This window comes from Xenopus laevis, chromosome 1L (assembly GCF_017654675.1).
Source record: "Xenopus laevis strain J_2021 chromosome 1L, Xenopus_laevis_v10.1, whole genome shotgun sequence".
NCBI lineage: Eukaryota > Metazoa > Chordata > Amphibia > Anura > Pipidae > Xenopus > Xenopus laevis.
In genome coordinates this window covers 184,098,625-184,111,262 of record NC_054371.1, presented here as the reverse complement: position 1 = coordinate 184,111,262, position 12,638 = coordinate 184,098,625, and the positions used below count along the sequence as shown (strand labels likewise).

General features: G+C 36.0%; 1 protein-coding gene across 2 annotated transcripts in view; it reads left to right on the top strand.

Annotated features, from left to right (window-relative positions):
• Positions 1 to 11,563, top strand: part of snx2.L (sorting nexin 2 L homeolog) — a 30,725-nt gene extending 19,162 nt beyond the window's left edge. The window contains exons 8-16 of one of the 2 annotated variants that reach the window (XM_041568240.1): positions 654 to 729; positions 2,219 to 2,332; positions 2,561 to 2,654; positions 3,738 to 3,943; positions 4,178 to 4,321; positions 5,458 to 5,469; positions 9,262 to 9,342; positions 9,434 to 9,505; positions 11,067 to 11,563. In XM_041568240.1, coding sequence (XP_041424174.1) covers positions 654 to 729; positions 2,219 to 2,332; positions 2,561 to 2,654; positions 3,738 to 3,943; positions 4,178 to 4,321; positions 5,458 to 5,469; positions 9,262 to 9,342; positions 9,434 to 9,505; positions 11,067 to 11,117 — 850 coding nt within the window. In that variant the 3' untranslated portion in view covers positions 11,118 to 11,563. The remainder of the gene's footprint in view (positions 1 to 653; positions 730 to 2,218; positions 2,333 to 2,560; positions 2,655 to 3,737; positions 3,944 to 4,177; positions 4,322 to 5,457; positions 5,470 to 9,261; positions 9,343 to 9,433; positions 9,506 to 11,066) is intronic. The other variant, XM_018264203.2, reaches the window with a different exon arrangement.
• Positions 11,564 to 12,638: the final 1,075 nt, after the last annotated feature.

Sequence of the window (12,638 nt, the reverse complement as noted above, 5' to 3'; positions counted from 1 at the left end):
AATTGAAGGGAGTGTAGTGGGGTATACAGTTAACTGAAGGAATTATTTCGAAGTTAATAAGGTTTCCGGAAGAGTTGTGGTTCAGGGGAAGAGTAAAATTTCACGTTGGCAGTGTTACAAAATCTGTAAGCAACAATGCTTCTCTTCCAAGCATTTTAGGAGTGTGTAAAGGAATGTCATGTCGTTCTTATATTGTCAGGATAAAATTTGTATACATATTTTGTTCAAAAGAAAACTCAAGCAATATATTCTGTAAATAATATATGTTGAGAAAACATGGTGTGGCTGTAGAAACTGAAGAACTGATGATATCCCCAGTTTTAGATCTATGCAAACTTATGCATGTGCCATATCAGAATTCTGAAGAATGTGATGGCTGTGTTATTTATATTTCTACATTATACTGGGGTGCAGTGTCTTTAGTGGGTTTGCATTAGTAGCACCATTGCTGCTCCCACTCACTCTAATGAAAATGTTAAAGGTAAACCCTGCTTACATTGAGAACTGTTTAGAAAAAGTCTAATAGTCTCTAATAATTTCTGTTAAGGCACAAACATTTTGGATCAGTTTTAATCAGCAGCCAATATCATTTTTGTGTAATATTTGACTCAAAATATTCTTTTGAATTCAGTGTTTATTTTTTAAACCCCTAGATATCTACAGCGCACAGTGAAACACCCTACTCTGCTGCAGGATCCAGATGTGAGACAGTTTTTAGAAAGTTCTGAGGTGTGTGTTTTTTCCAGTTGTTTATCCTTTGTTATTTTTAGCCAGCAATTTTTATTTATTTTTTTACTTTCCCATTCTTGTATTATAATAAAACGATACCTTATACTTCATGACTAGGAGTTATCTTAGACTCTCATCTGTCTTTTTCACCACACATTCAAACACTTGCAAAATCTTGCCGTATTCAACTGCGCAACATTGCTCGAATACGACCCTATCTCAGTTCAGAATCAACTAAAACACTGATTCAGTCTCTCATCATCTCCCGCCTTGATTACTGCAACTTACTCCTCACAGGTATTCCAACAAGTCACCTTTCACAACTCAAATCTGTTCTAAACACGGCCGCTAGACTCATCCATCTAGCTCACCGCTCAACATCAGCTGCTCCCATATGTATGTCCCTTCACTGGCTCCCAATCTCCTCTAGAATCAGATTCAAATTACTTACACTCACATTCAAGGCCCTTAATAATGAAACCCCTCCCTATATTTCATCTCTAATCTCCAAATACACTCCTTCACGAAACCTTCGCTCTGCTTCTGATCTTCGCCTCACTTCTCCTTTGATCACTTCTGCCCATTCTCGTCTACAAGACTTCTCTCGGGCTTCTGCTTTTCTCTGGAACTCTCTGCCACAAGCTGTCAGACTTTCTCCTTCTTTCCAAACTTTCAACCGCTCCTTAAAGACCCACCTGTTTAAAGAGGCTTATTCGATGTACCTTAATTAATCATTGCTGTATCAAAAATCACAGTGTTTATATAATCCTAAAGTCTCATTTGTACCCTAACCTTTTGGTTTGTAAACTCTAATCTCTAGGTCCTTCTAACCCTATTGTACTCTGTAATCCTTGTTTGTTATCCACCATTTATTCCCTGTTTGCTATAACTGCAGTAAAGCACTGAGTATCTTGACAGTGCTATATAAATAAATGATGATGATGATGATGGTAAGCTGCAAGATCTTTCTAGTACCTACTGTATGTCTATTTCAAATGATGTTTTTGTTTTACTACTATATAGTAAAGTGCAAATATACTCCCACCCAAATATTTTTGGCTTCTGTACAGTTTGTATATTTACACCATGCAAATGTGATTATGCCACATAATGAAAAAGAACAAAATCTTTATTTTATTAGATATAGAATGGCAGAGTGATAACCGCATACAGATAATCTTTGTGGTTTTCTTTTTGTTTCCTTTTTTTTTTTAAAGCTCTTGGAACTCTTTTCATTGACCTTTGCCAAACAGCAAGTCTGTTCATCTAAACTGAAAGTTGTCTGTCAAAGTCAAATGTACATTCATTTATTTTTTTTGTTGTCCTTAGGGGTATTGAAAGCAGTAAATTGTGAAAATTGTGTTTACTTTATTTTGAAATATAGAAGGGTGTAGAAAACATTGCATCCTTTCTGTTTATACTCAAGTGCCCTGTTAGGACTCCAGCTTTTTAACCTGTTTGTTTGCCCTTATTTGTCATTCAATTGCAGCTGCCGAGAGCAGTTAGCACCCAGGCTTTGAGCGGAGCAGGATTATTGAGAATGGTGAACAAAGCTGCCGATGCTGTCAACAAAATGACAATCAAGATGAATGAATCGGATGCTGTAAGAGCTGATTTTTTTTGAGTTGTATAATGATCGACTAATGAGGCTAAACAATTGAATTTTAAGCTTCTACAGGCAGAAAGTAAGATCATTTATGTGTTGACTCAATTCTCTTTAGCCTTGTTGACCAAGACAGTTGTACATAAGCTTGTCAACTACTAGTAAATCTAATATAACATAGTTTTTGTTCCGTGATAAATGAGCCATTTCATTTTTATTCTTTACCAGTGGTTTGAAGACAAACAGCAGCAGTTCGAAAATCTAGATCAGCAACTCAGGAAGCTACATAGCAATGTTGAATCCTTGGTTTGTCATCGCAAAGGTTTGTCTCTTAATTTCCAGAACTTTGTTTTGCTTTCCATCTGAGACTGCCATTATTTAGAACCTCTCTTTATAAACTCACATTGTAAACCCCTTTAAATTCTATAAAATAATTTTTTTTTTATCCTTGAAACTAAACCCATAGCTGGCTTCCCTCCACAGTAACTTTGTGATTTTTGCCAAAGATTTAGATCTAGATGCCTGGTATAAAGACCCCACAGTGTACCATAACCTGAAAAATTCAGTGTCACTAAATCCACTCCTTTCCATCTTATTGCTCAATAAGTGACCCTTGGGTGTTGCGCTCTGTACCTTGCCTTTTTACCAAGATTGCTTTAAATATTGGTGCACTGCGTTGCAGTTAAGGATGATAAAGCATCTGCTACAACTGAACAAAGGGTCAGAGCACCTAATGCAAAGTCAAGTGCTCCATCTTACTCTTTGTCAATATGTGATCAGCTGTACTAGCTGTGTGTTGTAAAACAGAAATTGGGAACATTTTATTGGCTCATCTAAACATGGTACTCAATGAGCCAGATGTCCAGACAAAGCATTTTTCGGAGTCCTAAGCATAACATCTTGACCACTATTGGTATTGCTAAATATAAGTGTTGTTTCAGACTAATATTGTGGGTTGATTATTTTGATGCTTTAGCTGAACTACACAATTCGTTTGTGTGCTGCACCAGAAGAATTGGCTATGGAGGGGTTTAAAACAGTGTTCTTTATCACTGATGGATTTTACTGTTCACCATTTATTAACAAGTTTATACTTAGATTCTTCTAAGTAGCATAGCTCAGCAGTTCCTAATCATATTATCAGAATGATGCCCACATCTTAGTGACCTTTTCCACTTCCCTAAGAAGCTTTTACAATAGATGAACCCACACTTCCCTGAATCAGCCCAATGACATTCCTTCAAAATTATCCCCCACGCCTTCATGGGCTTATTCATGTGTTACATAAGGTTATTTTTTTCCATCTCCACGAGAATTTGACATTGTGTGTTTTGTATTATCACATTTCCACCCCCTCCTCTCAATAATGCTTTTAACCACTAACATATGATTCATTTTTATGTAGAGCTGTCAGCCAACACGGCTGCATTTGCAAAGAGTGCTGCAATGTTGGGCAATTCAGAAGATCACACCGCACTCTCAAGGGCATTATCCCAGCTTGCAGAGGTGGAAGAAAAAATTGACCAGCTGCATCAGGAACAGACCTTTGCAGACTTTTATTTGTTTTCAGAACTTCTAAATGACTATACACGACTTATTGCTGCCGTTAAGGTACATCCACTGTAGAAATCTATATTTAATTAATCAATTGCCCATTGACCTGTGATAAAAACAACCTGGGAAGTAGATAGACTGAGTACCTGAGTTAAAGCCTTACCAAATTTCTCAGGGAATTGAACAGTGTGTGTAATCATTCAGTCTAGTAAAACCTCTCTGATATGTGTGCTGAAGGAAGTATTTTAGAATGAATTTTTTGTTTTATTTCACGTAATCTTGTACCTGCAGGGTGTATTTGATCAGAGAATGAAGTGCTGGCAAAAATGGCAAGATGCTCAGGTCAATCTGCAAAAGAAACAGGAGGCAGAGGCCAAACTTCAGATCTCCAATAAACCTGATAAACTTCAGCAGGCTAAAGATGAAATCAGAGAGGTATGGCATAAGCACTGTATTCTGCCACTTGGGTCATCATGTGATATAAAATATTGCTGTAGTTCAGAAATGTTTATATTTGACATTTTTTCTGCAACTTTCTTTATTTAAATCGAATCTGAATAATGTTTTAATATTGTCATCTGAAATAAGATTAAAAACCATCCATATATTTGGGTTGCAATATGTTTTCTAGCAATTTTTCATCATGTATTGATTTGTAGTTTTTGCTTTGCTCGCCCCTCTTCTTGCACAGGGTGTACTAATTGCTTATTGGTAGTATATGTTCAATATCAAAGAATAGATAACAGTATTCATTCTGGTGCCAGCATATTATGCTTACAGTATGTATTCTTTGTAATCTTTTTGAAGCTGTATCTGTATATTTTCTGTTCTTTGCAAGTTTTGTGTGCTTTTTGGTAAGGATTTTGATAAGGATTTTGGTTCGTTGTCACCATGTGCTTAGTTTGCCCTAGAGATACGGTTTGCAAGTAGCAAAAACAGTATCATAATTTAAAAATATACCTATTATAAGTCTACAGTACTTGTATACGGTATTGTATGTTATAGTGAATTCATGGCTGTTGGATTAAGCACACAAGTATATGGTGTGAATTGCATTTCACCTGTTACACATTATTCAGTGTATTCATTCAGTTACATTACATTGGAGATTTCTATATGGATAGTTGTGATGGATTCATTTGTAATAACCCTCCAAATGGTCTGTGACTGGAAGGGCAAAGGCATATGATTAGAATTTAGCCTTTCAGCATAGGTCTGGCTACCTGAGTGATATATGTATGAAGGTGTGAATATTGTTTATACTATATAGTCCGCGTCATGGACAATAAAGATGGCCGTCTCATGTATCCACTGGGGATAGCCTTAATAATAAATATGAATAATGGTAATAGAATTAGGAGAATATTGTTGGAGGCACGACAGACACACTGTGAAGTTGTGACTTATAGGGAAGCATTTGCTGTTTGCATTTCTATACCTGAAATTTGTAAATAAGCCGGTACTTACTGGTATGTGAATGCCTGTTCCATATAAGAATTGTATGTGGCACTTTCAATTGTAAACTTCTGTTAAATTTATTTTATCGGTCATCTTTCCCATGCTTCTTTAAGGAGATTGAAGAGGTAGGATATATTGTATTCATACACTGTTTTTGTGTTTCCATTTTATTAAAGGGGTGGTTCACCTTTAAGTTAACTTTTAGTATGCAATAGAATTGCTAATTTTAAGTAACTTTTCAAGTGCCCTTCATTTTTTATAGTTTTTGAATTATTTGCCTTCTTCTGACTTGTTACAGCTTTCAAATGGGGGTCACTGACCCCATCTAAAAACAATTGCTCTATAAGGCTACACATTTAGTGTTATTGCTATTGCTTTTTATTACTCATCTTTCTAGTCACACCCTCTCCTATTCATATGCCAGTTTCTTATTCAAAGAAATGCTTGGTTGCTAGGGTAATTTGGACTCTAGCAACCAGATTGCTTGAATTGCAAACTGGAGAGCTGCTAAATAACTCAAAAACCAGAAGTAATAAAAAATGAAAACCAATTGCAAATCTCTGGATCATTCTAAAAGTTATTTTAATAGTGAGCAATCCCTTTAAACATGTATCCAAGTAAGAAGAGCCTTGTTAACTTTTTTAATATTATTGATTGTTTGGGTCCATATTTCATTTCATAATCTCGATTTCACAGTATATTTTTAGTTGTGTTCTTGTTTACCATAATTTTGTTTTGTTTGTTTGTTTGTTTAAAATTCTGCTTGATTTTGCAGCCTTAAGGTTGCCATACACGGGCAGATTAAAGCTCAGTATCTTATATGCCTATGTGTGGGGGCTCCCGATGGGTTCTCCCGATCGATATCAGGCCAAAAATTGGGCAGATATTGATCGGTCAAGTTTGATTTTTTTGTACGATTTAGGACCGCATCGGCTAGTTGATGCGGTCCTGCAACCCGTCGGAGCCCATTCGTACTAGTGTAATCCGATCATTCGTCCCCAGGGCCGAACGTTCGGATTCATCTGATATTGCCCAGCCCTTAGTGGGCATATCGGGTTAAGAACCGCTCGTTTGGCGACCTTGCCAAACGAGTGGACCTTCTAGTGTATGGCCACCTTTAGTGTAACATATAACTATTGGGTTAGTGTGAGAGGCATCTTTCCTGCAACACTAGATCAGAAGAATATCTATTGTGTTTTAGCCTTATGGTATCTGCCCATAGAGGTTATAAGAAAACTCTGATATGTATCTCTGATTTGGAGAGTGCTATTTTTGCCTCATTGGTGGGTCGGGTCATGTATGCACCTTCTACTTAAAATGAGATTAAATACTGTGGCAGTAGGAGTGGTATATTTTGGTTTTGTAAACCAAAAGATAATGTTGCTCATAACAGATTGACACACAGGATGAGACTAGCTATTTGGTGGTTTGTTAATGACCTGGTCAGAGGCTTACAACAAATGGTATCCATATGTACATATGCAAAGGATTCTTGCAAACTGCCAAATGAGGCATGCTTCTAATATAGTTAGCCAAAAATGTAATTTATAAAGACTGGAGTGACTGGATGTGTAACATAATAGCCAGAACACTACGTCATGCTTTTCAGCTCTCTAACTCTGAGTTAGTCAGTGACTATACTGGGGGGGCACATGGGACATAACTGTTCAGTGAGTTTACAATTGATACTTAGCATTACGCTCAGATTCAAAAGCAACAGTTATGACCTATGTGCCCCCTCTCAAGTCACTGATTGGTTACTGCCTGGAAACCAATCAGTGGAAACCAAGGAAGCGGCAAAGCAGGAAGTAGTGTTCTGGGTATTATGTCAGACATCTGCTCACTCCAACCTTAATACATTATATTTTTGACTAACTATATTGAAATCTTTTTTTTCTTTTATTTTGCACAGCCTAATTACCTAGTTTTTATTTTACACTGAACAATTCCTTTACTACAGGTGGATGTAACGTTGTGCACCTTGGACAATGTTTAATTACATTTAATTATGTTGTTGGATATTGATTTAAGAATCCTAAGAGGCAGTAAGCTGGACATCAGCACTAAATAGGCAGCTGTTGCAACGGTGCATTGAGTTTTGGGATGTACTATAAGGGACATACAGGCATGACTTAGAAGATGTTTAACATTTATTGAGGTCATTTAATAAAAGTAACTCCTTGAAATCATTCAGGAGTCACCTCTATGGATGCAAACATTTTATTGGTTGCTTGGGGTTACTAGTCCTTGTGCAAGCTTTTTATTAATTAAGGGAATTGAATGAAATGTTCCCTTAAAGGAACACTATAAATCTACGCCCAGTAGAGGCTTGCATTGTTAATTCATAATGAGCTCCGTCTATTCTTTAAATACTGAAAAATATTTTTTATTTCATTCTCAGTACAGATTGTACAGTCCTTGCATTGTGCATGAATGCATTATAATGCTGAAACAGGAAAGACTTTCCCATGTTTCCAGAAAGTAGGAAACACTGAATTGTCAACAATAACACTGCATGCTGTAGTGTTAATGTGCACTCAGTGGAACCAGGGTTCTAGTCCAAACAATGTAAAACACCATTATTCCCCCAACTAGAAATAAAGTCGGTATTACATATGTAGGCATGTAGCATTCTCCTGGCATCTGCCAAATCCAAACTTGCTTGTTAGAGTGAAAGATGCATAATATAGAGATGTTAGTATTGTGTGCAGATGTTTTCTGTTAAAGAAAAACTTATCAGGTTTTAGGTTGATGGATAAGGAAGAGTTTGTTGTACAGGGGTGTTTAAATGGGAAAGGCAATATGATTAACTTCTTTCTCCTCCAAGTATAGTTGCATCAAGGGATTGGGAACAAATGTAACATTAAATTTCTTTCAGTTTCACTGCTCTGTATTGTTTAGTGCAACAACTTGAAAACAATTCAAAGCTCTCTAAATCTAAAACAATAAAGCAGGGTGGGTTTTTACAAAAGCACTATATTATGTAGTCTTAGACAAGAAATGGGGTGTTTGCCACTTTATTAACTGATTTGGGTGACTTTATTACAAATGTTTTCTCTATTAGAATGCATTACTAAAGATGGTTCCAGAGGATGAATTTGCTTTGTTGTTGACTAAGCCCTATACCATCTGTTTCTCACCAGTGAACTTTGATTTGGTCAAGAATAGAACCAATCTGTTAAAAAATAAATAAATAATTGTCTAATTGTCTCCTCCTTAAATCATTGGGTGCATTAACAATGTGTAACAACCGGCACATAAAAGTTAGTTTATATACAAAACTGTGTTCCCATTACCATTTGTGAACCTGCAAAAAAGTATTTTGGGTTGCAAAACTCTGCTATATCGTTTTGGCACAAGCATTTTTATAACTAGCTGCACAAGAGCTTTTTTACGCAGACCAAATCTGCAGTATTTGAACTGGTGCATAACACTAGTTATTTTGTGTCAATTTTACAACTCACGGTATAAATTAAGACATTCTGAAAGATGATAGTGCACTACTGTCTCTAATTCAGGGCATCCTAAAACTGTTTATAAACAAGCTCGTAATTTAGGGATTAAAATAAGACTTAATGCTAAGAATAGTTTTGTTAGGTCTTTCAGGCACTAAAGAAAGTATTGCTAAATTAGGAGATTTTCATAAGCATGAAATGTATTATAGCTTTAATATTAGGATACACGTATCCAATAAAGATACAGTGTCATATTCAAGCAAAACCCCGTATTATATGCATTCTCACTAATTAAGATACGCAAGTTTATGTCAATTAGTGTTTGTCCTGGCTAAACTGACCGACATATGTCAGTGATTTGGCACTGTTAAACATAACTACTGAGCTCGTAACTGTTTTGTCACAATGTTTTTGCCTATTGATACGACTATTAACCTTTAATACATTCTCCGTCTTTCCTAGTTGGAGGCCAAGGTTCAACAAGGAGAGAGAGATTTTGACCAAATATCCAAAACCATTCGCAAGGAAGTAGGAAGATTTGAGGCAAGTAATCCCATACCTTATGACCTTACAGTTTATTTTCATTTGTGCTAATTCAAGTGTAATAGACAAAATCTTTGTTTCTTTGTTTTAGAAAGAGAGAGTGAGAGACTTCAAAACAGTTATTATTAAGTACTTAGAATCATTAGTGCGGACACAACAACAGGTACGTGGACCATCAAGTTTCTGTTCAAACCAAAATGACCAGTAAACATTTTTAGCCTAAATCTGTGTTGGTATTCCATTACAAGTTTATTTATGCTTGTTACTGCATGTTCTACAGAGAATAGCTTGTTAGCTTCCAATCCCTTCCCCTGTGAAGCGTACAGTCTTTATTTCCCTACCATAGGCTGGCACACAAACACTGGTATCCTTTCTCAGGGTTAATAGACACAGACATGGCCTAACGTGAAAAAAAAAATCCTTGAGGCAACCATGAGTAACCATTGTGCCACATTACTGAGCAAGGTCTGAACCCTATATCATAGCTAGGGCTTAAAGAAAGAAAATGAGATATAAAATATATATATATAACAAGAAGGTTATATGTGACTGAAAACCTGAGAATAATGGTGGCATTATGCAGTCAGTAACATTTTTGTTATAAGCTATATAACAAAGCAAGATGGCATAATTCAACAACCAGTGCTAATATTTCACATTAATAAAGTTACTTTAAAAGGGTTGTTCACCTTCCAACTCTTTTTTTTCTGTTCAGTTGGTTTCATATAGTTCACCAGAAATAAAGACTTTTTCAATTACTTTCTATTTTATATGTGTGACTGTTTTTCAAATATTGAAGTTTAATTTTTCAACTTTTAAAGCAGCTCTGGGAGTGTGGGGGGGGAGTCGCCGACCCTGTCAACTGTTCTAAATTGATACATTTAGTTGATAGATTTCTTATCTTTGTCCCTGCTAAGCAGAATCCCTGAGTTTCATTATAGACAGCTGTTCTATTGATACAATAATTGTGGCTGAAACAATGAAACTAAGATGGCCATTTATCAAGGTTCGAATAGTCAATTCGAATTTTTCGAGTTTAAAAATTCACACATTCAAATTTTAATCCCCCTATTCGAATGTGAGATTTATCACACCTCGACCATGGAATCAGTCCTAATTAGAATATTCTCCACCTAAAACCTGCTGAGTTCATGTACAAGTCAATGGCCGAGGTCCGCTGAGCCATTTGGAGATGCCAATAGCCTTCCTGACATTCAAGTTTTTTGTTTTTTTTTTTGGGAGAAAAATCGGATACGATTCGAAATTTCAGGTCAGAAACGATCGAATATTAGCCATTAGATTTTTTGCTTAAATAACCTCCCAGTCGAATTGTGAGTATATTCGAATTAACATAAATTCAACCTTTGATAAATGGGCCTCTAAATGTTGCAAAATTGTAACAGTTTAGAGTCTGCACCTGAATTAGGTACATTTAAACTTAGATTTTGGAAAAAATGGTAAAAAATTGAAAATGGACGGTAATTGAAAAAAGTGTTTGGAAGAGGAACAACCCCTTTAAATAGGACTTTTGCCTTTAACAACTTTTATTATGATGCAGGCAGTGACAGTCAATAGGGCCTTCATCTTTTATTTTGTTTCTGTGACTCTGCCTAAATCTGTCTAACTATTAAAACACTACCTGGGATAATGGATGATTGTCTTATTAGATGTGTAAACATATAGTATTTATATTAGAAATGTGATTATTTGTTTGTGTTTTCCAGCTCATAAAGTATTGGGAAGCTTTTCTACCCGAAGCCAAAGCTATAGCATAGGATGAAGACTATATCATGTTCAAGCTCATACATTGACGTATACCACATTTCACAATAAAAAAAAATCATGTGTAAAATCAAAGACGATATCAAGATAAACCACTCTATATTTTATTAACATGTGGCTTCTTTTATATACTATTGCATTTTAATAAGTGCTGCATGTCCTGACCTATTCCAACGGACTGTGGCATGATATTCTGCGATATTCTGCTGAACTGAACACTAATGTGTCTTACTATTTTGCATTTAACAAGTGCAGAAGAAAGCAAGAATGTTTTACTCTGGAGTATTATTACTTGCAAACAAGTTCTGTCAAATTATAATTACCTTATCTTTATGAATCCAATTATTGTTGCATTTATAAATGTTCACTTACACATTCCTGTACAGATATTATGATTTTGTGATTATTATAATAAAGGCATATGCCTTGTGTAATGCCATTTCTTCTATGTCTTCCCTTTGTTTTTTATTTTTCATCATTTACATTATTGGCTGAATTAACGGAGAATTTAAATGTGGTGAACATTGTAAATGGAATTCTATATACAGAAGTTTTTATTATACACAGAGTTTGGGCAAAGGTGACATTTTTTCCAAATTAGTCTTTCTTACTTTATGTTTAGATCTAACTATAATTTGAAATGAGATTTATGCCTTCTTCTCATGCTTCTCTCCAACATGTTATAGCCTCTATCTATTGCAGACAAATGCTCTAAAAACCCAATACCCGCAAAGTGGGGGAGGGTCTTCTTCAGGTACAGGGCTCCACATTCATAAAACGCTAAACATACCACCTTTATCTAAACAGTTAAATTATTGCTTAGTTCAATATTATCTGCCAATAAATGTGCTTTTAAAGGTCCCTGAAATATGTATCACCTTTTAGGCTTTATGTGTTCCTTTATATCTCAACCAAGCCAATTCACTGCTGGTTTTTGTTGTTGTTGTAGGCTGATGTAGACACAAACACGATACTAGAAGTGCTTGTTTTGAAAATGTACTGTAAGGGTAATGGCCAATAAGCACATTTTTTCGCCTGAAAATGCTTCTTCGCCAGTAATAATTGAAATCCCCTGTAACAAAATCTACACAGCTCTTAGGAACTCCACGATGCATTTGGTGCAGACACGCCGTCATTCGACGAAATGCATGCGACATGTCGGATGTTGTGAAGGAGAATTGTATGTCAGAACTACATTTATCGGTCGGATGAAAACGCAGCACGCGTTTCGTCACATGGTGATGTGTCTGCACCAAACGCATCGTGGAATTCCTCCCTTCGTTTTTTCCAAAGTTGCTTCGCAAGGAAACCTTAGGAGACTTCACAATGTGTAGTTTTTACCACAGGTGATTTAAATTATTGCTGGTGGAGAAGCATTTTCAGCAGATTTATCTTGGGCAACAAAATCTCCCTGTCGGCCATTACCCTAAGGGGCCTATTTGTCAATCTGTGTAAAAAAAAGTGGAGTGAAGCAGTGATGTTACCTAGAGCAACCAATCGGCAATTCGATTTCA